Genomic DNA, 27,614 nt, shown 5'->3' with positions numbered 1-27,614 from the left:
GCTATCTATTACTACTTATTGTGGGGAGAACCGTACATAAACCACAAGGACTCCTGCTCCTGGTAATTAAGTATTTAGCTTCATTTATACAGGTAAGTCCATCAAACAACACTCTTATTTGCGATTACTAGCTGTGTTGTTAGCATTAGCATCTAGCTGCTGGTAGCCTTACCTCTGAGGTCTCTGTTGAAGTCGTGTAGTCTCTTGATCTCTGACTCCAGTTTGTTCCTCATGGTTTTCTCCAGGGTCTCTCTCTTGGCTGAGCCCTTCATCAGGGTCTCGTAGGCCTCAGATATCCTCTGGATCTCTACTTCCAGCTGGAAGGAAACACAAGAGGAGGACACCGTCAGTCCGAGGGTCTCTAGCTTTAAACACAGATCATCCCCACCAGTGGTCACATTTTGAGGGGCTTTTTTTGGTGGTGGGGGGGCTCAGATGTGGAAACATAAAAGCCTGAAAACTCTGGTCCAAAGTCCGACAGTGGAAAAACAGCATTAAAAAAAAGCAGGTTTTAAGACCTGACCCTAAAGAGATCCACGGTCTCACAAGACTGTGATGTCATACAGAATGTATGAGACATATGAATTGCTTGGCTGGCCTGTTCATTGTGGAAGTACTGCAGTGTGCCCTAAGCGAATGACTAACACTTTGCTCCTAAAGAGAAGTGGGAATCCACATTCCTAACTGAGCGGTTATGAGTCCCAGGTGTCAGGGCGTTCATGTCTCCTCGTGGCATTCTGCCAACGTGGAGGAGGCTGGAGCAGGAGGAGGAGCGGGAGCAGGATAAGGAGGAAGAGGAGAGGCAGGAGGACAAAGGAGCCAGAGATATAGAGGACAGTCCGGTCTCTGAAACAGGAGCACTACTAGTACCTTCAACATTAACCATGTTAATAAGACACTATCAGGTAGCAAGCACAATGCATGACAATTCCCCACATGTAGCAAATAAAGTTTTAAGGAATGTAGTCATAAGCTTCCATGTGAAGAGGTTTGTGTGTGGAAGGTGGAGGAGTCTTGAATGAAAAGACAGAAGGAAGTGTCTTCTCAATGTACTTTCATATGTGAAAATAACCTATAAATGAGTCTCTGTCTGTTACTAAAATAACCTGCGTATGAGTCTGTCTGTTACTAAAATAACCTGCGTATGAGTCTGTCTGTTACTAAAATAACCTGCGTATGAGTCTATGTCTATTACTAAAATAACCTGTGTATGAGTCTCTGTCTGTTACTAGAAATGAATGATTCCAGAATTAACAGAAAAGTCCCTGTGCTCTGACCACGGTGCACATTCCTGCTACAGCACAGCTAGAGGGCTAATCTCACTGATATGCAGCATTGGCAAACACATATACAGACACACACACACACACACACACACACAGGTGTATACTTCCCTATCTACCTCTAAACCCTCTGTGAGCCAACAGGGCTTAGAAATAAAAACCTATTCATGCTTATCTATTGTAATGATACTCATAACTATTACTGTCAATAAACTATGTTTACAAGCAGTCAGACTCCTATATGCTGTATGCTGTGACAGAGTCATTCAAGGTTACTAATTAGGATTGTGTCCCCAATGGCATCCTATACCTTTTATAGTGCACTACTCTAGACCAGGGCTCATAGGGAATAGGGTGCCATTTTGTTCAGGACCCATAGGGCTCTGGTCAAAAGTAGCGCAATATAGCGGCTTGCGAAAGTATTCACTCCCTTTGGCATTTTTCCTATTTTGTTGCCTAACAATCTGGAATTATAATAGATTTTTGGGGGGGTTTGTATCATTTGATTTACACAACATGTCTACCACTTTGAAGATGCAAAATATTTTAATAAATATAAAAAATTAAGACAAAAAAAAACAGAAAACTTGAGCGTGCATAACTATTCATCCCCCAAAGTCAATACTTTGTAGAGCCACCTTTTGCAGCAATTACAGCTGCAAGTCTCTTGGGATATGTCTCTTTAAACTTGGCACATCCAGCCACTGGGATTTTGCCGATTCTTCAAGGGAAAACTGCTCCAGCTCCTTCAAGTTGGATGGGTTCCTGCTGGTGTACAGCAATCTTTAAGACATACCACAGATTCTCAATTGGATTGAGGTCTGGGTGTTGACTAGGCCATTCCAAGACATTTAAACGTTTCCCCTTAAACCACTCAAGTGTTTCTTTAGCAGTATGCTTAGGGTCATTGTCCTGCTGGAGGGTGAATCTCCGTCCCAGTCTCAAATCTCTGGAAGACTGAAACAGGTTTCCCTCAACAATTTCCCTGTATTTAGCGCCATCCATCAACTGCCGATGAAAAACATCACCACAGCATGATGCTGCCACCACCATGCTTCACATTGGGGATGATGTTCTTGGGGTGATGAGAGTTGTTGGGTTTGTGCCAGACATAGCGTTTTCCTTGATGGCCAAAAAGCTACATTTTAGTCTCATCTGACCAGAGTACCTTCTTCCATATGTTTGGGGAGTCTCCCACATGCCTTTTTGTGAACACCAAACGTGTTTGCTTATTTTTTTCTTTAAGCAATGGCTTTTTTCAGGCCACTCTTCCGTAAAGCCCAGGTTCTGTGGAGTGTACGGCTTAAAGTGGTCCTATGGACAGATACTTTAATCTCCGCTGTGGAACTTTGCAGCTTCTTCAGGGTTATCATTGGTCTCTTTGTTGCCTCTCTGATTAATGCCCTCCTTGCCTGGTCCGTGAGTTTTGGTGGGCGGCCCTCTCTTGGCAGGTTTGTTGCGGTGCCATGTTCTTAAAACATTTGAATAATGGATTTAATGGTGCTCCGTGGGATGTTCAAAGTTACGGATATTTTTTTATAACTCAACCCTGATCTGTACTTCTCAACAACTTTGTCCCTGACCTGTTTGGAGAGCTCCTTGGTCTTCATGGTGACGCTTGCTTGGTGGTGCCACTTACTTAGTGGTGTTGCAGACTCTGGGGCCTTTCAGAACAGGTATATATATACTGAGACATATATATCATTCGACAGATCATGTGACACTTAGATTGTACACAGGTGGACTTTATTTAACTAATTATGTGACTTCTGAAGGTAATTGGTTGCACCAGATCTTATTTAGGGGCTTCATATCAAAGGGGGTAAATACATACACAGTTTACAGTTTTACATTTTGGGGGAATTTTTGGAAACAAGTAATTTTTTTCATTTCACTTCACCAATTTGGACTATTTTGTGTATGTCCATTACATGAAATCCAAATAAAAATCAATTTAAATTACAGGTTGTGAGGCAACAAAATAGGAAAAACGCCAAGGGGTGTGAATACTTTTGCAAAGCACTGTATATAGGGAATAGGGTGCCATTTGGGACGTATTCAAGTAGTCTCCTCTCTCTCACCTTCTGAAGTCTGGCAGCCTTCTCGCTGTACCCCTCCAGCTCTTTCCTCAGTCTCTCATTTTCCCTCAACAGGTCCATCTGGGCACTGTTGTTGTGGGCACTGGGGTTGGCGTGGCTCATGTAGACCTCTGGACCAGAATGGACACTGTGGCGAATCATCTGGGCATGGTCAGGTTCATACCTAAGGAGAATAGAGGAGAGGATGGAGTCTACATCTATATCTATAATACTTTGAATCATTGAATCAAACTGCATCATTCACGTGGTTATAACCAAGTAGAGTCATTGGGGTATATTCATCCCATATAGATAACACAGGGATACTGGTCGTTATTGTAAAAGAGAACGCGTTCTCCATGATTTACCTGGCTAAAGAAAGGAAAAATAAAAATTAATTATAGAAATTATTTAAATTAACTGGGAACCCATAATCCATATAATGTCATTCATATTGGCTTGTCTTGTGTGTGTGTTCTATTTACCTGTGCTGGGAGTGGAATGGGGGAGGAGGTTCCTGGTGGTAGTGTCCGTGTGTCTCCTGTGAGTGGCTGAGCATGTATCCAGGAGGCCTGACCAGGAAGGGGTAGTAGTCCGGGGGAGGTCCCCTCTGATCGGGGTACTGGAGAGACTCTGGTCCCTGGTGGTCAACAGGCCCACAGTGGCCATTGGAAAGCTGTGGGTAACTCTGTGTTGAGCTGAGGGGCAGACTGTCTCTGGATCCACATGATCCACCATTCCTCTCCAGGGAGAGCTGCATGAGCCGTTCACTGAGGGAGCGGGCGTGTTCCCGTTTCAAGTCCCACTGGCCCCCTCCCTGGTGATCCATCACCTCAAGCCCCTGACCCCGCTGGGCTCCTACCGAGGCCAGATACTGAGAGTGGGCCTTGGCCTCCTCATAGGTGGGCAGCTCCTCTCCGTGTCTGTGGAGCTGGTAGAGGTGACACACGGAGTCCCTCTCACAGTGTTTGTAGTCCCCCTGGTACTCCTGACCCTGGGGGTCCTGTCTGGTGGACATGTGGATGAACTGGGACTCCTCCTGGGTCAGGCTCTCCAGAGAGGAGCGGGGTGATCCGGTACCGCCTCCTCCGCTGCTGTTGCTGCCTCCACGCAGGGCTTGCTGCTGGATGGCCAGGAGGGTACGGGTGTCTGTGGGGTTCCCGTAACGGAGCTGCTCCTGGATTAGACGGTGTAGAACCGTGCCAGAAGACTCCTCAGCAGTTCTCATCTCAGTCAATCAGAGAATATATAAGTGAATGTTCTGTGTTGAACTTTGGTGGTTTGGATTATTAGTTAACCACAGATCTAGAGACAGGAGCAGTAAGAGAATTAGCTAAATCAAATACTACATCTACAAGTCTTATAATGCATTATGATGCTGTTATAATTGATCATGTATTACCCCCTTACACTATCTAATAGTCATCTCATAATGATATAATGTCTTCAAAAAGCATACACTATATATACAAAAGTATGTGGACGCCCATTTAAATTAGTGGATTTGGCTATTTCAGCCACACCCGCTGCTGACAGGTGTATAAAGTTGAGGCCACAGCCATGCAGTCTCCATAGACCAACATTGGCAGTAGAATGGCCTTTACAGAAGAGTTCAGTGACTTTCAACATGGCACCGTCATAGGATGCCACCTTTCCAACAAATGTCTGCCCTGCTAGAGCTGTAGGTGCTGTTATCATGAAGTGGAAATGTCTAGGAGCAACAACGGCTCAGCCGCGAAGTGGCAGGCCACACAAGCTCACAGAACAAGACCGCCGAGGTGCTGAGGCGCATGGCGCGTAAAAACCTGTCCTCCTTTGCAACACTCACTCTACCGAGTTCCAAAATGTCGCTGGAAGCAACATCAGCACAATAACTGTTTATAAGCCTCTGGAGCCTCAACTCCCCATGGACAGACCCCAACCAATGTAAGTTAATGTTTTGTATCATTTAGCTAGCTAGTTCCTAAACATTAACCCCTTATTCTTAGTCTTGGAAATGTTTCACTGACTTTCTATCTCTGCATTATTCACAGGGTCACTGTCAAGTTGTGAGTCTGAAAATGGACACTGGAGGTTAAGGAATCTGCATAGTAAGTATCAATTTGATGTTCATGAACATTTGTCACGACCTGATTAAGTCTGGCTAACTCATGTGGTCGGCTAATCCTTACCCTAACTCTTTTCCTAACCGAATTCTTCTAACCTACCACATGAATTCACCTAACCCGGCACGTTAATTCACCTAACCTGCCAATTTAGTTATCCTAACTTGTAATTCACCTAACCTGCAACTGGCTCCGACTGAACATTTGCTAACAGTGGAGCCTAACCAAGTCAGGTAGCCCGATCTCATTGGGTAGTCAAACATTAACCCTTCATTTAAAAAAAAAAAAATATTGTGTGGATTTTTTTTTCTTCCCCCGCTATAGATTATTTTTCTGTCTCAGGGTAACTGTTCACTTGTCTAAAGTTCTTATTTTCAAATAGAGTTGATAAGTGCACAGAGGTCATTTGTACACTATATTTTGTTTTTCAGATGCGACCTTCCAGTGGCTTTCTGAGCTCAAAAATGGAAGCAATACATTTTTTTTTGTGTTAATTCTTTGTGGTTTTTATATTGCATTTGACATACATTTAATTACATTTCTTACACGTATATCACCATACATTATGAACTATGTATTACTCATATATAAAAATATGTGTTATTCATATATAAATATATTGACCATAAATAGTCACGCATAATGTTAAATATATATATATATTTTTTTTTAATACATGTAAATATATGAATAGCACATGTATGTAAAATGCATACTACCATATATGGATAAGCAATACACGTAAATATATTTACACATGCCAAAAATATTCAAACATATTTTTTTTTTAAACTTTTAAAAAACACTAAAATTAAACATGTAAATATATTTATGTAATATAGACATATATTTAGATTTGTATTTCAAATATTGTTACATATATTCCATATTTGTATTTGAAATATATGTCAATTAGGTATGTATGGTATGGGCAATTCTAAATTGCGTTGAGGGTAGCATAAATGCAAGCATATGCTTACCATATGCTTACCAGCAGGTCATGCCATATAGATTATTCTTGAAAAGCACAAAACGAGAAGTATTGTAGTTAAGGGACGGTTTATTTGTGGATATTACTATATTGAGTCAGTCATTTCCTGCTGCAAACGTTGCAGATTCCAATCAATTGCCTAATCACTATTTGTATTTTTATTTAACTAGGCAAGTCAGTTAAGAACAAATTCTTATTTTCAATGACGGTGGTGTTGTTCAAGGGGCCTTGTTCAGGGGCAGAACGACAGATTTGTACCTTGTCAGGTCGGAGAGTTGAACTTGCAACCTTTCGGTTACTAGTCCAACACTCTAACCACCAGGCCACCCTGCCGTCCCTACACTCTAACCACTAGACTAACCTGGCCTTTTTTATTTACATTCCAGAACATTTCACATGTTATGACAGATATCAGGCCACACATTCCTTGAGGCTATTGTGTGTTGTTTACTATACAATCTAAATGGTGTGTATATGTGGGACTAAATTCTCTATAGCCTCTATGGCCAACACACATAGCCACAATGAATAGAGAGAGCGTGAACTAAACTGCTGCCTCCCCATGTATGACAGCATTCCTGTCTCAACGAGGAACATAAAACAAATAGCCCAATAAACCAATTGATAAGCAGTACCCAATAAAGTTCAAATAAAGTCTCTATTGTCTACAGCGGCTCCTTAGACAGACATGATCACAGACCAAAGCCGACATTCCTAAGTATTACGTGTGTGTGTGTGTGTGTGTGTAATTCTGAATTAAAATGACAACTATTACAACATTAACTATCCTTTCTTACAATCTATCCACATATGATTTTGGTCTTATAATAAGGTCAAAAGGGGGAAAAAACAGAATTTGCGCCTAAAGTCATACTTTGAAAGTCCGATCCCACCATGCGTAAAGTAACTCATTTAAAAAAAGCAGCAAAACTATAATCTTACCTATTTACATTGTCATCACGGACACAAGTTGTGGACGCCGTAGGTCTATATCGTTTATATTTATTTTAAACGCAATGCAATCCTAATAGAACGTCCTATAACTGGAAAGTATAAATTCGTATCCTGAGTATACTACGTTCCGCTGAGAGAGTGCACTGCTACGGTGTGCGTCTCTGAGAAGCTTTCACAACAGACTGAGTCGGGAGAGAGAGAAAGCGCTGCTCATAAATAACTGAGGGCCGATTGTTCGCGGAGACTGGAATGGTTGGAATGCGAGAGCTCGGAGTCCCTCAGAGATCAGAACCGCAGAGCGCAGCGCGCAGCGCGCACAGCGAGAACAGGGGGCAGGGCGAGTAGAGTCGGGACTGCAGAGCAGAGCTGAGCAGCACCGTGCACATAGCAGAGAGACAGCTGGTAGTCGCCTGCCTGTGTAATGTAAAGCGTTTCGTTGTTGTTAGCAGTTGGGGAGATGAAGTAATTAGCTATGGCACGCTGTGACTAGAAAGAGAAAATTGGGGCACTATTGTGAAGCAGAGCATTAGTTTTAAACGGACTTTAATTTTCACAACATTATAAACTCCTCATATAGTATACCATACACAATTATACCAATAAATATTATATCGAGAAATATTATATCAAGAAATATTCTATCATGAAATATTCTATCGTGATTTTACCCATTGTTTTATTGTCCTTGTGGAAAATGTAATCTGAGCGATCCCTATAACACACGGTGACAACTGCTGATGGAAAAAAAAAGGTCTTTATAAAATACAGTTGATTGATTTGATTAATAAACCATGCATGACAAATGTACTGCTTGGATCAAGCTTACTGACCTACCTGCAATTCAGGCAAACGTTTCTGTGCTAAAATCCAAAACATGGCATTAACGTAGTAACATCAACCAGACATGGAAGCTGGAGATGAGCAGCAGTGAAAGTTGAACGTTAAAGTGAAGCATCATTGATTGTTATTTTGTATTTTTTTAAAGGCCTTTTATTTGCATGTGCCTGGTAAATATTTAAGCTGAGGCCCGTGCCGGGTAATTGTGGAGTCTATGTCTGTGTGGACATGGTGGAGTGTGTGTGTGTGTGTGTGTGTGTGTGTGTATGCCTGTGAGGGGTGTGTGCCAGCCGGGTGTGTGAGGCCCGCTGCCTGCCAGCTGTCTGGGGGTGAAAACCATGTCCCCTCCCTAATCAGGGTTAGCTCTGAGAGAAGAGATGCATTGTTCTCCTCACAGCAGACATGACCAAGAGGAGAGGAGGGGAGGAGGGGACAGCCCTGCCATCTGCTGCATGGGAGCACCTTCATCACCACAAATGGCAGCCTATTCCCTATTTAGTGCACTAAGTTTGACCAGGATCCATGGCTCTGGTCAAAAGTAGTGTACTATATAGGGAATAGGGTATATAGGGAATAGGGTGCCATTTGGGATGTTACCCAGGACTAACCAACACCAAACCCCCTGGTCCGTGCTGTCCTGCATTCTTCACACACATGCTGCATAGCAGGAAGCTGCCTAGGCCCTAAGATCAGCTAGCCTGGCTGAGAGGGGGATGCTGCCTAGGCCCTAAGATCAGCTAGCCTGGCTGAGAGGGGGAAGCTGCCTAGGCCCTAAGATCAGCTAGCCTGGCTGAGAGGGGGAAGCTGCCTAGGCCCTAAGATCAGCTAGCCTGGCTGAGAGGGGGATGCTGCCTAGGCCCTAAGATCAGCTAGCCTGGCTGAGAGGGGGAAGCTGCCTAGGCCCTAAGATCAGCTAGCCTGGCTGAGAGGGGGAAGCTGCCTAGACCCTAAGATCAGCTAGCCTGGCTGAGAAGGGGAAGCTGCCTAGGCCCTAAGATCAGCTGGCCTGGCTGAGAGTGGGAAGCTGCCTAGGCCCTAGGATCAGCTGGCCTGGTTGGTGGAGGGGGAAGCTGCCTAGGCCCTAGGATCAGCTGGCCTGGCTGAGAGGGGGATGCTGCCTAGGCCCTAGGATCAGCTGGCCTGGCTGAGAGGAGGATGCTGCCTAGGCCCTAGGATCAGCTGGCCTGGCTGAGAGAGGATGGCTAGTAGCTACATGCTGACAAAGGTGAGAAGGGACATATTTTTAGCCAGGTTTCTTCTTTAGGTTGTGGTTCTTGCATTTGTGACTGTAACAAGCCTCAACTTGCCGACTCTTGTCAAAATGACATAGTCCCTTGTCTTGTCTGAAACACCCACATTTCACCATCTCATAGTCAAATGACCTCCTGGTAATTTGCATGTCAGTTGAGGGCCAACTGTCACATCGTACATTCATTCAGCCAGCTCCTGTAACTGCCTGTTATTTTACAAAACAGGCCCACAGAAAGCTTAGTAACCTACACCTTAATTAGGCTAAACACGATTTTGTACTAGAGCTAGTACAATCTAGTTTTAGAATAACTAGGGTCATATGATGGAAAGTTGATAGACGTGGAAGATTCTGTTCTGAGTAGTAGAAATACCATGTCCACACAGACATAGACTCCACAATTACCCGGCACGGGCCTCAGCTTAAATATTTACCAGGCACATGCAAATAAAAGGCCTTAAAAAAACACAAAAAAAACCAATCAAAGATGCTTAACTTTAACTTTAAAAAAAAACATTTACAGTTAAGTGGAAATAAACTAACTGTACAAAACATTAGAAACACCTGCTCCTGTCCATGAAAAAGACCGACCAGGTGAAATCTATGATCCCTTGTTGATGTCCCTTGTTAGAGCCACTTGGTGAAGCTGGTTGAGAGAATGCCAAGAGTGTGTAAAGCTGTCCTCAAGGCAAAGAAGGGTGGCTACTTTGAAGAATCTCAAATATAAAACGTATTTTGATTTAATTAACACATTTTATTTTGTTACTACATGATTCCATATGTGTTAATTCATAGTTTTGATGTCTTCACTATTATTCTACAATGTAGAAACTAGTACAAATAAAGAAAAACTCTGGAATGAGTAGGTGTGTCCAAACGTTTGACTAGTACTGCATGCACTCATTACTGTAAGTCGCTCTGAGTAAGAGTGTCTGCTCATTTTTTTAAAATGTCAAAACGGTGTATGGTAGTAGTTGCCAGGAGCACTAGTCTGTGTCAAAAAAAACACAGCAACGCTGCAGATTTTTCCACGCTCAACAGTTTCCCGTGTGTATCAAGAATGGTCCACCACCCGAAAGCACATGTAACCCAAACTTTTACACAAGTTTGGGAAGCATTGGAGTCAACATGGGGCCAGCATCCCTGTGGAACACTTTCGAACACCTTGTAGAGTCCATGCCCTGACAAATTGAGTCTCTTCTGAGGGGAAAAGGGGAGTGCAGCTCAATATTGGGAAGGTGTTCTTCATTTGTTTTTTTTACACTCTGTGTAGTTGAGGGTTGTTACAACGTTTGGACGACACCTCCTGAAACTGTCTGTTTTGTGACTGTTGACATAATATCCTGCCGCAAAAACAACGTAACCTATTGCCTCTCATGGAGCCAGTATACTAGCTTTAGACGGTAATACTATATATACTGGTATATCTGTAATACTATACATACTGGTATATCTGTAATACTATACATACTGGTATATCTGTAATACTATACATACTGGTATATCTGTAACACTATACATACTGGTATATCTGTAATACTATACATACTGGTATATCTGTAACACTATACATACTGGTATATCTGTAATACTATACATACTGGTATATCTGTAACACTATACATACTGGTATATCTGTAACACTATACATGCTGGTATATCTGTAACACTATACATACTGGTATATCTGTAACACTATACATACTGGTATATCTGTAATACTATACATACTGGTATATCTGTAATACTATACATACTGGTATATCTGTAACACTATACATACTGGTATATCTGTAATACTATACATACTGGTATCCCATAAACTAAATTGTGTTATCATATTCTGGGAGTGGAAATGAAATGAGGAAGAGTAAAGGCCCATAAACACATCCATCTGCCTAGAAAACTTCCCTGACAGAGAAACGGACTTTGTCAGCAAAAAATGGATGTGTGAAACACACATTCAACACACATTCAACCCCCCTTTCACATGTGTGAACTGTGAAGCACCCAGATATATTGTCTATTAGATGTGTAGCTAGAAGCAGACAGACCGTGCTGTGACAGACACGTACATGTGTGAACTGTGAAGCACCCAGATATAGTGTCTATTAGATGTGTAGCTAGAAGCAGACAGACCGTGCTGTGACACACACATACAGGCCATTAGAACAACCTGTGAATAGACAGGCAGACATTACATGTGAAGTGGGCAAGCCATTTAACCAGTCAATTCAGAAACACAACCACAGAGCAATTTCCTTTTTTCCACAGTGAATATAGGGATCAACATTTCTGGTTACTTCCCTCGAATTGACTGAAAATGTACTCTGATAAGATCCTTGAAGACATGTGAACTACCTGGACAGGCCATTCGACCCATCAGAACCTGTTAATGGGTCATTCGGCCTGGCTTGACTGGGCCCGCAGCAGCACAATGCAGCCTGTAGGCAGTGGGTGCGACCGGCCCTGTGTTGGGAGACTTCTCCATTCCCTTTGTTTCCCTGCTAAAGGAGGAAATGGCCACATTCCTCATATTAGCATATCCATGGGGGGGCTGGGCCCCCCCGCCCCTCCCCCTAGCCACTGCTGCTGTGGCTGAGAGGTGGGGAAAACAAAGTGTCGGTTGCCGGGGGGCAGGGCTGGGGGCGGGGCTGGGGGCGGGGCCAGTCCCAGGGCAACAGCACCTTTACATTGGAGTCATTTAGCAAAGTTTTATCCAGAGCAATTAGGGATTAAGTGCCTTGCTCAAGGACAGATGGACAGATTTTTCACCTAGTCGGCTCAAGGATTTGAACCGACAACCTTTCAGTTACTGGCCCAACACTTTTTTATTTTTTTATTTTTGTATTTTATCCCCTTTTTTCTCCCCAGTTTTGTGGTATCCAATTGGTAGTTACAGTCTTGTCTCATCGCTGCAACTCCCGTACGGAGTTGAGAGGTCGAGAGCCATGCGTCCTCCGAAACACAACCCAACCAAGCCAACCGCACTGCTTCTTGACACAATGCCCATCCAACCCGGAAGCCAGCCGCACCAACGTGTCGGAGGAAACACCGTACACCTGGCGACCATGTCAACGTGCACTGCGCCCGGCTCGCCACAGGAGTTACTAGTGTGCGATGAGACAAGGATATCCCTTGTCTCATCCTCCCCTTACCCGGACGAAGCTGGGCCAATTGTGCGCCACCCCATGGGTCTCCCGGTCGCATAGCCCAACACTCTTAACTGCTAGGATACCTGCCGCACATTCACAACATTGTTGGAGGTAACCCATCTGTCTCGAGAAAGTACTGGCCCGTAGTCGCTGATATTTTAAATTAAAAATGTAAATTGCCATTTTGTCTTGATGAACAATAGGGCTGCATGCGTGTTCAAATCCATAAACACCAAATGCTTTCTATAGGGACAGTAATGTATGGGTGTTTAATTAGATCCGGAAGCGGATTAATGAGTTAGTGTAACGGCACTATGGAGTCCTACTGTTCTACAACAGTGCATAAGGAAGGAGTGGAGTATATTCTGGAACATACACACAAAGACATTAGCTGTTTTTGATACAATGTTTTGTGATGGAATAAACCATAGCTACTTTTTTTTCTCACATTAGTTTGCCAAAGACCATGTGGTAATTCACACCACAGAAAAAGGTATCACCTCAAAAAGCCAAATAATAATCCATAAAAACAATAATCAATTGCTTTTTCTCTCCCTAAAAAAAACCCCAGATTGTTGTCATTTCTGGCACATTAAGATGCTGAATAGAGAAACAGCTCATTGTTACTTGTTGCAAGGGCACGGGACACACTCAGAAACTGCTCTAAACAAATACCAGGACCACTATGAGGATTATGTCGAAGAGTTGGAGATAAACAACAGTTACTCAAGTATGTCTGTGTTGTAACAGCTAGCAGCACAACTGAACTGAGTTCTACAGTTGTACAGCACCTGCTGTCTTGCAATGCCGACTCAGGGCATTCCACACTCAACCATCAAGTTCTAACAAGCCTTTCAAAGAAAAGACAATACTTTCTCCTGTCTGGTGTAACATTTACCCATGGGGCAAGGATACACATTTACACTGAGGGCCATGTTCTCCTTCACAGACTACAGCTCCAAGATGCACTGGGCTTGTAGCATCAGGTCTGTCCTCAACGGTCTGACCCAGAGCCATCAGGCCTGTCCTCAACGGTCTGACCCAGAGCCATCAGGCCTGTCCTCAACGGTCTGACCCAGAGCCATCAGGCCTGTCCTCAACTATCCCACCCAGAGCCATCAGGCCTGTCCTCAACGGTCTGACCCAGAGCCATCAGGCCTGTCCTCAACGGTCTGACCCAGAGCCATCAGGCCTGTCCTCAACGGTCTCACCCAGAGCCATCAGGTCTGTCCTCAACGGTCTCACCCAGAACCATCAGGCCTGTCCTCAACTGTCTCACCCAGAGCCATCAGGTCTGTCCTCAACGGTCTCACTCAGAACCATCAGGCCTGTCCTCAACTGTCTCACCCAGAACCATCAGGTCTGTCCTCAACGGTCTCACTCAGAACCATCAGGCCTGTCCTCAACTGTCTCACCCAGAACCATCAGGCCTGTCCTCAACGGTCTCACCCAGAGCCATCAGGTCTGTCCTCAACGGTCTCACTCAGAACCATCAGGCCTGTCCTCAACTGTCTCACCCAGAGCCATCAGGTCTGTCCTCAACGGTCTCACTCAGAACCATCAGGCCTGTCCTCAACTGTCTCACCCAGAGCCATCAGGCCTGTCCTCAACGGTCTGACCCAGAGCCATCAGGCCTGTCCTCAACTATCCCACCCAGAGCCATCAGGCCTGTCCTCAACGGTCTGACCCAGAGCCATCAGGCCTGTCCTCAACGGTCTGACCCAGAGCCATCAGGCCTGTCCTCAACGGTCTCACCCAGAGCCATCAGGTCTGTCCTCAACGGTCTCACCCAGAACCATCAGGCCTGTCCTCAACTGTCTCACCCAGAGCCATCAGGCCTGTCCTCAACTGTCTCACCCAGAACCATCAGGTCTGTCCTCAACGGTCTCACTCAGAACCATCAGGCCTGTCCTCAACTGTCTCACCCAGAACCATCAGGCCTGTCCTCAACGGTCTCACCCAGAGCCATCAGGTCTGTCCTCAACGGTCTCACTCAGAACCATCAGGCCTGTCCTCAACTGTCTCACCCAGAGCCATCAGGTCTGTCCTCAACGGTCTCACTCAGAACCATCAGGCCTGTCCTCAACTGTCTCACCCAGAGCCATCAGGCCTGTCCTCAACGGTCTGACCCAGAGCCATCAGGCCTGTCCTCAACGGTCTCACTCAGAACCATCAGGCCTGTCCTCAACTGTCTCACCCAGAACCATCAGGTCTGTCCTCAACTGTCTCACCCAGAGCCATCAGGCCTGTCCTCAACGGTCTCACCCAGAGCCATCAGGCCTGTCCTCTACGGTCTCACCCAGAGCCATCAGGCCTGTCCTCAACTGTCTCACCCAGAGCCATCAGGCATGTCCTCAATGGCCTCACCCAGAGCCATCAGGCCTGTCCTCAACTATCTCACCCAGAGCCATCAGGCCTGTCCTCAACGGTCTCACCCAGAACCATCAGTCCTGTCCTCAAAGGTCTCACCCAGAACCATCAGGCCTGTCCTCAACTATCTCACCCAGAACCATCATGTCTGTCCTCAACTGTCTCACCCTGTCCTCAACTATCTCACCCAGAGCCATCAGGCCTGTCCTCAACGGTCTCACCCTGTCCTCAACTATCTCACCCAGAGCCATCAGGCCTGTCCTCAACTGTCTCACCCTGTCCTCAACTATCTCACCCAGAGCCATCAGGCCTGTCCTCAACTGTCTCACCCTGTCCTCAACTATCTCACCCAGAGCCATCAGTCCTGTCCTCAACTGTCTCACCCTGTCCTCAACTATCTCACCCAGAGCCATCAGGTCTGTCCTCTACGGTCTCACCCAGAGCCATCAGGTCTGTCCTCTACGGTCTGACCCAGAGCCATCAGGCCTGTCCTCAACTATCTCACCCAGAACCATCAGGCCTGTCCTCAATTATCTCACCCAGAGACATCAGGCCTGTCCTACACGGTCTCAACCAGAACAATCAGGCCTGTCCTCAGCGGTCTCACCCAGAACCATCAGGCCTGTCCTCAGCGGTCTCACCCAGAACCATCAGGCCTGTCCTCAATTATCTCACCCAGAGACATCAGGCCTGTCCTCAACGGTCTCAACCAGAACAATCAGGCCTGTCCTCAGCGGTCTCACCCAGAACCATCAGGCCTGTCCTCAGCGGTCTCAGCGATTTGAAAGTAACCAATTTCTCCAGCACTAAGTCTTATCTTGCTGTCCAGTGCTACCAGTCCCAGGGTGCATCACAAATGGCACCCTATTCCATAATAGTCCATGACTGTTGAACAGAGCCCATAGGGAACAGGGTGCACTACATAGGGAATAGGAATAGTGTTCCATTTGGGATGCATTCTTTGTTAAGGATCCTCCCACCTGCTAACCAGGTGTACTGCCTGTCCATCTAGCCAGCCAGGTGTACTGCCTGTCCATCTAGCTAACCAGGTGTACTGCCTGTCCATCTAGCCAGCCAGGTGTACTGCCTGTCCATCTAGCCAGCCAGGTGTACTGCCTGTCCATCTAGCTAACCAGGTGTACTGCCTGTCCATCTAGCCAGCCAGGTGTACTGCCTGTCCATCTAGCCAGCCAGGTGTACTGCCTGTCCATCTAGCCAGCCAGGTGTACTGCCTGTCCATCTAGCTAACCAGGTGTACTGCCTGTCCATCTAGCCAGCCAGGTGTACTGCCTGTCCATCTAGCTAACCAGGTGTACTGCCTGTCCATTTAGCCAGCCAGGTGTACTGCCTGTCCATCTAGCTAACCAGGTGTACTGCCTGTCCATCTAGCCAGCCAGGTGTACTGCCTGTCCATCTAGCCAGCCAGGTGTACTGCCTGTCCATCTAGCTAACCAGGTGTACTGCTTGTCCATTTAGCCAGCCAGGTGTCCATCTAGCCAGCCAGGTGTACTGCCTGTCCATCTAGCTAACCAGGTGTACTGCCTGTCCATTTAGCCAGCCAGGTGTCCATCTAGCCAGCCAGGTGTACTGCCTGTCCATCTAGCTAACCAGGTGTACTGCCTGTCCATTTAGCCAGCCAGGTGTCCATCTAGCCAGCCAGGTGTACTGCCTGTCCATCTAGCTAACCAGGTGTACTGCCTGTCCATCTAGCCAGCCAGGTGTACTGCCTGTCCATCTAGCTAACCAGGTGTACTGCCTGTCCATCTAGCCAGCCAGGTGTACTGCCTGTCCATCTAGCTAATCAGGTGTACTGCCTGTCCATCTAGCCAGCCAGGTGTACTGCCTGTCCATCTAGCCAGCCAGGTGTACTGCCTGTCCATCTAGCTAACCAGGTGTACTGCCTGTCCATCTAGCTAACCAGGTGTACTGCCTGTCCATCTAGCTAACCAGATGTACTGCCTGTCCATTTAGCCAGCCAGGTGTCCATCTAGCCAGCCAGGTGTACTGCCTGTCCATCTAGCTAACCAGGTGTACTGCCTGTCCATCTAGCCAGCCAGGTGTACTGCCTGTCCATCTAGCTAACCAGGTGTACTGCCTGTCCATCTAGCTAACCAGGTGTACTGCCTGTCCATCTAGCTAACCAGGTGTACTGCCTGTCCATCTAGCTAACCAGGTGTACTGCCTGTCCATCTAGCCAGCCAGGTGTACTGCCTGTCCATCTAGCTAACCAGGTGTACTGCCTGTCCATCTAGCCAGCCAGGTGTACTGCCTGTCCATCTAGCTAATCAGGTGTACTGCCTGTCCATCTAGCTAACCAGGTGTACTGCCTGTCCATCTAGCCAGCCAGGTGTACTGCCTGTCCATCTAGCTAATCAGGTGTACTGCCTGTCCATCTAGCCAGCCAGGTGTACTGCCTGTCCATCTAGCCAGCCAGGTGTACTGCCTGTCCATCTAGCTAACCAGGTGTACTGCCTGTCCATCTAGCTAACCAGGTGTACTGCCTGTCCATCTAGCTAACCAGATGTACTGCCTGTCCATTTAGCCAGCCAGGTGTCCATCTAGCCAGCCAGGTGTACTGCCTGTCCATCTAGCTAACCAGGTGTACTGCCTGTCCATCTAGCCAGCCAGGTGTACTGCCTGTCCATCTAGCCAGCCAGGTGTACTGCCTGTCCATCTAGCCAGCCAGGTGTACTGCCTGTCCATCTAGCTAATTAGGTGTACTGCCTGTCCATCTAGCCAGCCAGGTGTACTGCCTGTCCATCTAGCCAGCCAGGTGTACTGCCTGTCCATCTAGCTAACCAGGTGTACTGCCTGTCCATCTAGCTAACCAGGTGTACTGCCTGTCCATCTAGCTAACCAGATGTACTGCCTGTCCATCTAGCTAACCAGGTGTACTGCCTGTCCATTTAGCCAGCCAGGTGTCCATCTAGCCAGCCAGGTGTACTGCCTGTCCATCTAGCTAACCAGGTGTACTGCCTGTCCATCTAGCTAACCAGGTATACTGCCTGTCCATCTAGCTAACCAGGTGTACTGCCTGTCCATCTAGCTAACCAGGTGTACTGCCTGTCCATTTAGCCAGCCATGTGTCCATCTAGCCAGCCAGGTGTACTGCCTGTCCATCTAGCCAGCCAGGTGTGCTGCCTGTCCATCTAGCCAGCCAGGTGTACTGCCTGTCCATCTAGCCAGCCAGGTGTACTGCCTGTCCATCTAGCCAGCCAGGTGTACTGCCTGTCCATCTAGCCAGCCAGGTGTACTGCCTGTCCATCTAGCCAGCCAGGTGTACTGCCTGTCCATCTAGCCAGCCAGGTGTACTGCCTGTGTATAACGAGGAGAGGTAAAGACCCACCGTCCTGTGACGATCTCCATTGATGTACACAGGCTCTTTGAATGTTCGTTGATGCTTAAAATGTGGTTTTGACTGCATCTTTTCAAAGGCAGATTCAAATGTTTCTCCTCTGCTGCAGTAGAACAATAGAAGCCTTTGGAGCCATAGAGCCATTCAGGGAAGCTGTCCCAAATAGCATGTCCCAAATAGCAACCCATTTCCTTTATAGTGCACTGTATTCTTGACCAGGGCCCATAGACCGGTACACCGTGAAGGGAATAGTGAAGTCATTCTGGAGGCATCAGTCCTGACTAGAGGACAAAGAGCTGCTCTGTGTTTCAGATGGAGGTGAGGACAGAGGTGGGGCCAGTTAACACTAGAGCCTGTTGAATGCTGTTGACTCAATGGCAGTTAACTGGAGAGACACGTAGGCACACTCAAAGATGAAGCTATGATTCAGTTGATTTGTGATAGGCAGTTTCTGATAACTGGTGTAATGTCATGGAAAGTTGATGGACGTAGAAGATGCTGTTTGAGTCGTAGAACAACCTAGAACATTTACAGGTGCAGTTAAGGGGAAATACACTGACTGTACAAAACATTAGGAACACCTACTGATGTCACTTATTAAATCCACTTTAACCAATGTAAGTGCAGGGGAGGATACAGGTTAAAGACTTCCTAATGCTTTGTGACAATTGAGACATGTATTTTTTACTGTGTGTGTGGGCCATTCAGAGGGTGAATGGACAAAATATTGAAGTGTCTTTGAACGGGGGGTGGGGGTGGGGGGGGGTATGGTAGTAGGTGCCAGACCGTGCACCGGTTTGTGTTGGTCAAGAACTGCAACGCTGCTTGGTTTTTTCCACGCTCAACAGTTTCCTGTTTGTATCAAGAATGTTCCACCAACCGAAGGACATCCAGCCAACTTGACACAACTGTAGGAAGCGTTGGAGTCAACATGGGGCCGGCATTCCTGTGGAACACTTTCGACACCTTGTAGAGTCCATGCCCCAAGATGAGGGGTGGGGGTGGGGGGGGGGGGTGGGGGTGGGGGGGGGGGGGTGTAACTTAATATTAGGAAGGTGTTGTTCATGTTTTGTACACTCAGTGTATGTACTGCCTCTATGTTGTCTTGTTATCAGAGCAACAATGGAACAATCTGAAAGCATGGATCTGAGAAAAACAGACCAAAAAAAAAAAAAACTATGCTTGATTTCTGATAACTAGGCTATGTGATGGAAAGTTGATATAGAATATGTGACCTGGTAGACGGGTTTTACAGAATATGCTGTTGACAGTAGAAATACATCAAACATTTACAGTTACAATTTCAAGTGGAAAATAAAAGTTAGGTTACCTCTTACCTTGTTGTCAGAGCAACAACGGAACAATCTGGATGGGAAAAGTACAGTAGTTGTGTCAGTGCGTGTCAATGTGTATGTCAGTGCTAGCTTTTTAGTGGCTGCTACATGAGGGTCGAGCATTCCATGATGCCAGTGTTCCATTAAAACTATTTAAAGGTTCTGAGCGTCACCGTCTCAGGGGAAAAATAAACAACTTTTGTTTGGCCCACAACACCATTCCTTAGTGATTATTTATCAAGGTTTTAATTTATTTTTTTCTTCACATTTCTGTTCAAATGTTGGAAGTCCTCAGCTGTATTTACAACACTTAAAGGAGAAATGTGCTCTGGTTCTAATGGTTGTCAAACCTCTCCTCAGGGACCCTCAGCCGTTCCATGTGTTTCATCTATTCCGGAGCTAAGCACACCTGATTCAACTTGTCGACTAATCATCAAGCCCTTGACTAGATGACTCAGGTGAGGTAGTTCAAATCAAATCAAATCAAATTTATTTATAAAGCCCTTCGTACATCAGCTGATATCTCAAAGTGCTGTACAGAAACCCAGCCTAAAAACCCCAAACAGCAAGCAATGCAGGTGTTGAAGCACGGTGGCTAGTGAAAAACTCCCCTAGAAAGGCCAAAACCTAGGAAGAAACCTAGAGAGGAACCAGGCTATGTGGGGTGGGGAGGGGGGGGGGGTTGAGAAATTAATCTAGTTAATCTAGTGGCATCTAAGGTTTACACCAGGGTTCAATCCGATCGTGCTTGTTGACAATGTATTTTTTTAATGCCCCCCCCCTCACAAAGTCTGCATTCACGGTAACACTGCATTTGTCGTCTCAATTGGAAATGACCTTTAAATGACGCATTGTCAACAAACACGATCGGATTGAATACTGGCCCTTGTCTAAACTAAATCAATTTGATTAATTTATTTACATCCTCAACAAATCGCAAAAACAAAATGAGGCGCAAATTAAAATGTAATTGATCTGTTTTGACTTGCTCAAGCTCGGTATGATCTCTTGATCAAGCTCGGTATGATCTCTTGATCAAGCTCGGTATGATCTCTTGATCAAGCTCGGTATGATCTCTTGATCAAGCTAGGTAAGATCTGTTGATCAAGCTAGGTAAGATCTATTGATCAAGCTAGGTAACATCTCTTGATCAAGCTAGGTAAGATCTCTTGATCAAGCTAGGTAAGATCTCTTGGTCAAGCTAGGTAAGAACTCTTGATCAAGCTAGGTAACATCTCTTGATCAAGCTAGGTAAGATCTCTTGATCAAGCTAGGTAAGATCTCTTGGTCAAGCTAGGTAAGAACTCTTGATCAAGCTAGGTAAGATCTCTTGATCAAGCTAGGTAAGATCTCTTGATCAAGCTAGGTAACATCTCTTGATCAAGCTAGGTAACATCTCTTGATCAAGCTAGGTAACATCTCTTGATCAAGCTAGGTAAGATCTCTTGATCAAGCTAGGTAAGATCTCTTGGTCAAGCTAGGTAAGAACTCTTGATCAAGCTCGGTAACATCTCTTGATCAAGCTAGGTAACATCTCTTGATCAAGCTAGGTAAGATCTCTTGATCAAGCTAGGTAACATCTCTTGATCAAGCTAGGTAACATCTCTTGATCAAGCTAGGTAACATCTCTTGATCAAGCTAGGTAAGATCTCTTAATCAAGCTAGGTAAGATCTCTTGATCCAGCTCGGTAAGATCTATTGATCAAGCTAGGTAAGATCTCTTGATCAAGCTAGGTAAGATCTCTTGATCAAGCTAGGTAACATCTCTTGATCAAGCTAGGTAATATCTCTTGATCAAGCTAGGTAAGATCTCTTGAACAAGCTAGGTAACATCTCTTGGCTTGGCCTTCACCCAAGTGCTGTAGATTTAACCTAAACGTGTTAAAATAATTACTCAACTAAAAGTCTATCTTTGTCTCTCTCGCTGCACTCCCACCTGTCTTTACCTAAATCTCAGTGGATTGATGTCATTTTACCCCTGCGACTCTTCATACTCTTGAGGATTTAATGCACCATCTGGGCACTTAAATCACAAGAAAGACAAGAAAGATATGTTATATTCGATGGTGTTCATTTTATGTGGAATTGACATTTTTTTTATAATTTAATACAGTTGAAATGTTTACAAATTGGATGCGGAGAAATGAAAGCAACTAACAAAAATGAACACTAGGATTATAGTGGTATTATGTCTGATCTCACAAAAACAATGTAATGTATGTTTAGATGTTTAGAGCCAAGCGTGTTGATTTTTAAATCTGTAGGTATCCTGCTATTGAAACACTCGTTGCATTTTGCAAGAGAACGTGACAACAACAGTAATTAATGAGGCAGCCTAGAGAGTGCAGATGAGTGCAGGTAAGATAGACAGAGCAAGTGTTTGGTGGTTACATCCCTGTTCCAACCCTTTATATTCATTTATTCATATATGCAAATACAGACAATGTATTTATGAAAATTAGGCACATATCATTTTCTATATTTTAATTCAAAATATTTTTTTAAAGACCTGATACAATAACAAAATGTATATGCGAGTGCATTATTTATTTCGTGACTAAATTGTTATTTTTTGTTTCGTTGTTCCAGATGCATGATGCTTTTAAATTATACGTTTCTAAAACATGTACCTATAGGCTGAATCCTCAGAAGAAAACCCAGTAACAACTACATAGAGAGTTGAATAATAAATAATGTATTGAGTATAAACAGGAAAAGAAAACAAAAAAGAAGTGGGTTAACAACCCCACCTCCCATCCCATTACTCCACCCCCACCTCCCATCCCATTACTCCACCCCCACCTCCCATCCCATTACTCCACCCCCACCTCCCATCCCATTACTCCACCCCCACCTCCCATCCCATTACTCCACCCCCACCTCCCATCCCATTACTCCACCCCCACCTCCCATCCCATTACTCCACCCCCACCCAGCTCCACCCCCACCTCCCATCCCATTACTCCACCCCCACCCAGCTCCACCCCCACCTCCCATCCCATTACTCCACCCCCACCCAGCTCCACCCCCACCTCCAATCCCATTACTCCACCCCAACCCTGCTCCACCCCCACCTCCCATCCCATTACTCCACCCCCTCCCTGCTCCACCCCCACCTCCCATCCCATTACTCCACCCCCACCCAGCTCCACCCCACCTCCCATCCCATTCCCCCAAACCCACCCAGCCAACATGTCTCCAGCCCCACCTCCCATCCCATTCCCCCAACACCACCCAGCCAACATGTCTCCACCCCAACCTCCCATCCCATTCCCCCAACCCCATCCAGCCATGTCTCCACCCCAACCTCCCATCCCATTCCCCCAACCCCCATCCAGCCATGTCTCCACCCCAACCTCCCATCCCATTCCCCCAACCCCATCCAGCCATGTCTCCACCCCAACCTCCCATCCCATTCCCCCAACCCCCATCCAGCCATGTCTCCACCCCAACCTCCCATCCCATTCCCCCAACCCCCATCCAGCCATGTCTCCACCCCAACCTCCCATCCCATTCCCCCAACCCCCATCCAGCCATGTCTCCACCCCCACCTCCCATCCCATTCCCTCAACCTCACCCAGCCAACATGTCTCCACCCCCACCTCTCATCCCATTCCCCCAACCCCACCCAGCCACCCCAACCTCCCATCCCATTCCCCCAACCCCACCCAGCCAACATGTCTCCACCTCCAACTCTCATCCCATTCCCCCAACCCCACCCAGCCACCCCCATCTTCCTTGACTAGCACCATTCATTCTCGCTGTCAAAAATTAAAAAGTCAAAACGTCTAACAGTAACGGATGGTGAATTGAGAGAGAGAGAGAGAGAGAGAGAGAGTGAGGTTATTGTCATCTAAGAGAGTGAGGTTATTGTCATCTAAGAGAGTGAGGTTATTGTCATCTAAGAGAGTGAGGTTATTGTCATCTAAGAGAGTGAGGTTAATGTCATCTAAGAAAGTGAGGTTATTGTCATCTAAGAGAGTGAGGTTATTGTCATCTAAGAGAGTGAGGTTAATGTCATCTAAGAAAGTGAGGTTATTGTCATCTAAGAGAGTGAGGTTATTGTCATCTAAGAGAGTGAGGTTATTGTCATCTAAGAAAGTGAGGTTATTGTCATCTAACAGAGTGAGGTTATTGTCATCTAAGAGAGTGAGGTTATTGTCATCTAAGAGAGTAAGGTTGTCATCTAAGAGATTGAGGTTATTGTCATCTAATCTTATTGTCATCTAATCTTCACGGATTAATCCCAGTTTCAACAGGGCAGACAGCGTGTATGGTGTCGTGTGGGAGAGCGGTTTGCTAATGTCAACGGTGTGAACAGAGTTCCCCATGGTGGTGGTGGGGTTACGGTATGGGCAGGCACAGGGCCGAAATTTTGGTTTTATTTTCCAAAATTGACCAAACATACGACCATTCTAGTCTATCAAAACCTTTTTCTGCGTTGAGAGATGGAACTGCCCAAGGTGCTTTGGTTTCTGATGAAGCAGGTTAGATATGTAATAGACAGGGGTTATCTGATGAAGCAGGCCAGGTATGTAATATAAAGGGGTTATCTGATGAAGCAGGTCAGGTATGTAATATAAAGGAGTTATCTGATGAAGCAGGTCAGATATGTAATATAAAGGGGTTATCTGATGAAGCAGGTCAGATATGTAATATAAAGGGGTTATCTGATGAAGCAGGTCAGGTATGTAATAGACTATGGTCACTACAGTCATAAACCCGAGATCCGTTCCGGAGAGGACATGTGCGATGCACAATGCTAATCGATGGCAAGGAACCCAGCTTCTTCTGCCTGAACAGTTCATAGATATAAACGTGTAAAGGTGAAATTTGATAATAAATGTATTATCTGAATTCCCACCCAAATCCCTGAACTGCATTTATTATTTGTCTGTGGTAGTAATATTTTTTTTTTTTAAGTCAATATATGATGGATTAAAACAATTATATATATATTTTTTGAGTATATTCATCCATTGTCCAACTATTGCTTTTAAAACCTTTTTTAAAAATGTGATTCTCTCTCTCTCTCTCTCTCTCTCTCTCTCTCTCTCTCTCTCTCTCTCTCTCTGTCTCTCTCTCTCTCTCCTCTCTCTCCTCTCTCTCTCTCTCTCTCTGTCTCTCTCTCTCTCTCTCTCTGTCTCTCTCTCTCTCTCCTCTCTCTCTCTCTCTCTCTGTTTACCTCTCTCTCTCTCTCTCTCTCTCTGTTTACCTCTCTCTCTCTCTGTTTACCTCTCTCTCTCTCTCTGTTTACCTCTCTCTCTCTCTCTGTGTCTCTCTCTCTCTCTCCTCTCTCTCTCTCTCTCTCTCTCTCTGTTTACCTCTCTCTCTCTCTCTCTCTGTTTATCTCTCTCTCTCTCTGTTTACATCTCTCTCTCTCTCTCCTCTCTCTCTCTCCTCTCTCTCTCTCCTCTCTCTCTCTCTCCTCTCTCTCTCTCTCTCTCTCTCTCTGTTTACCTCTCTCTCTCTCTCTGTCACATTATGCCGAGAGCAGGTGGTGGAGACCTTCACAAATGTCTCGTCAATATACAGCTCCTTGGTTAAAGCGTGCCTCACAATGATATTTTTGTAAATTCATTGACCAACTTTGAGTATATAAAAACTATATCAAACACAATCTTATAAACGCTAGGTACTAAATCACACTTTTATAGACACTATATACTAAGTCACTCTGTTATAGACACTATATACTAAATCACACTCTTATGGACACTACATACTAAATCACACTCTTATGGACACTAGATACTAAATCACACTCTTATGGACACTAGATACTAAATCACACTCTTATGGACACTAGATACTAAATCACACTGTTATGGACACTAGATACTAAATCCCACTCCAATAGCATTCTACCATATGGCATCTAAAAAGCTATCTGTCTCTCCATCTAACCCCCATCCATCCACCCAGCCAAGCCCAGAGTGCTAGGAGCAGATGGCTGGATAGAGGCATCTCTTCCTGTGTAGATAAAGACATCGATCTCCCTGGGCCATGCTGACTGGATCTGCTCATCAGCCATTCAAATGAGATGGATGCTTCTCTCTGCCTGCAGCCTAGTGACAACAAGAGGGCAGGTGGTGCAGGAAGGGGGTGGGGGGTGGGGTTATACCTCACAAACCCCTTGTCAATAGAAAGAGGGGTGAGGTGGAGGGGGGGTGATAGCCCTGAAATGTGACTGTCTGTCTGTGGCATAGATACAAATATTTGTAGAATGTAATTAGTCTCGTAAAAGAGGCCCTAGTCGCTGTGTTACCTATTCTTGGGTTTAAGAGACTAGAAGGTAATGGATCAGTAGATACTGTGTTTTCCTAGGGTTGGGTTTAAGAGACTAGAATATAATGGATCAGTAGCCACTGTGTTACATTCAGTATGGGTTTAAGAGACTAGAAGGTAATGGATCAGTAGCCACTGTGTTACATTCAGTATGGGTTTAAGAGACTAGAAGGTAATGGATCAGTAGCCACTGTGTTACATTCAGTATGGGTTTAAGAGACTAGAAGGTAATGGATCAGTAGCCACTGTGTTACCTAGTGTTGGGTTTAAGAGACTAGAAGGTAATGGATCAGTAGCCACTGTGTTACATTCAGTATGGGTTTAAGAGACTAGAAGGTAATGGATCAGTAGCCACTGTGTTACATTCAGTATGGGTTTAAGGGACTAGAAGGTAATGGATCAGTAGCCACTGTGTTACATTCAGTATGGGTTTAAGAGACTAGAAGGTAATGGATCAGTAGCCACTGTGTTACATTCAGTGTGGGTTTAAGAGACTAGAAGGTAATGGATCAGTAGCCACTGTGTTACCTAGTGTTGGGTTTAAGGGACTAGAAGGTAATGGATCAGTAGCCACTGTGTTAATTCAGTATGGGTTTAAGAGACTAGAAGGTAATGGATCAGTAGCCACTGTGTTACATTCAGTATGGGTTTAAGAGACTAGAAGGTAATGGATCAGTAGCCACTGTGTTACCTAGGGTTAGGTTTAAGAGACTAGAAGGTAATGGATCAGTAGCCACTGTGTTACCTAGTGTTGGGTTTAAGGGACTAGAAGGTAATGGATCAGTAGCCACTGTGTTACATTCAGTATGGGTTTAAGAGACTAGAAGGTAATGGATCAGTAGCCACTGTGTTACCTAGTGTTGGGTTTAAGGGACTAGAAGGTAATGGATCAGTAGCCACTGTGTTACATTCAGTATGGGTTTAAGAGACTAGAAGGTAATGGATCAGTAGCCACTGTGTTACATTCAGTATGGGTTTAAGAGACTAGAAGGTAATGGATCAGTAGCCACTGTGTTACCTAGTGTTGGGTTTAAGGGACTAGAAGGTAATGGATCAGTAGCCACTGTGTTACATTAAGTGTGGGTTTAAGAGACTAGAAGGTAATGGATCAGTAGCCACTGTGTTACATTCAGTATGGGTTTAAGAGACTAGAAGGTAATGGATCAGTAGCCACTGTGTTACATTCAGTATGGGTTTAAGAGACTAGAAGGTAATGGATCAGTAGCCACTGTGTTACATTCAGTATGGGTTTAAGAGACTAGAAGGTAATGGATCAGTAGCCACTGTGTTTTCCTAGGGTTAGGTTTAAGAGACTAGAAGGTAATGGATCAGTAGCCACTGTGTTACATTCAGTATGGGTGTGTGCATGAAAAGACCAGTAATATAATATTAAAAATATCCGACACAATCGTCAGTCTTCATCAATTACAGTGCCTTCAGAAAGTGTTCATACTCCTTAACTTATTCCACATGTTTGTTGTGTTACAGCCTGAATTTAAAATGGATTCAATTAAGATGTTTTGTCACTGGCCTACCCACAATGCCCCATAATGTCAAAATTGGAAATGTGTTATTTTCATTTTTACTAATTAATAAAAAAAATGAAAAGTTGAAA

At 45.2% G+C, this 27,614-nt stretch overlaps 1 protein-coding gene and 1 long non-coding RNA gene across 4 annotated transcripts in view; one reads left to right on the top strand and one right to left on the bottom strand.

Moving 5' to 3' along the window:
• Window positions 1-8,523, bottom strand: part of LOC110524861 (angiomotin-like 2a) — a 17,339-nt gene extending 8,816 nt beyond the window's left edge. The window contains exons 1-4 of one of the 2 annotated variants that reach the window (XM_090236463.1): window positions 8,246-8,523; window positions 3,847-4,666; window positions 3,365-3,545; window positions 173-317 (exon numbers count right to left, since the gene is read on the bottom strand). In XM_090236463.1, coding sequence (XP_090092589.1) covers window positions 173-317; window positions 3,365-3,545; window positions 3,847-4,589 — 1,069 coding nt within the window. In that variant the 5' untranslated portion in view covers window positions 4,590-4,666; window positions 8,246-8,523. Of the gene's footprint in view, window positions 1-172; window positions 318-3,364; window positions 3,546-3,846; window positions 4,667-7,399; window positions 7,819-8,245 lie in introns of those variants that run through there. The other variant, XM_036978939.2, reaches the window with a different exon arrangement.
• LOC149983635 (uncharacterized) lies at window positions 4,960-27,614 on the top strand. Of its 2 annotated transcripts, none has more exons than XR_016496384.1 (4): window positions 4,960-5,287; window positions 5,395-5,451; window positions 20,072-20,169; window positions 25,637-27,614. It is a non-coding gene; the product is annotated as an uncharacterized LOC149983635 (long non-coding RNA). The 2 variants fall into 2 exon arrangements; XR_016496383.1 differs by having other exon boundaries at window positions 25,209-27,614.

This window comes from Oncorhynchus mykiss, chromosome 5 (genome assembly GCF_057628025.1).
Source record: "Oncorhynchus mykiss isolate SJ-2025 chromosome 5, ASM5762802v1, whole genome shotgun sequence".
Lineage (NCBI taxonomy): Eukaryota > Metazoa > Chordata > Actinopteri > Salmoniformes > Salmonidae > Oncorhynchus > Oncorhynchus mykiss.
This window is presented reverse-complemented; position numbering and strand designations above follow the sequence as displayed.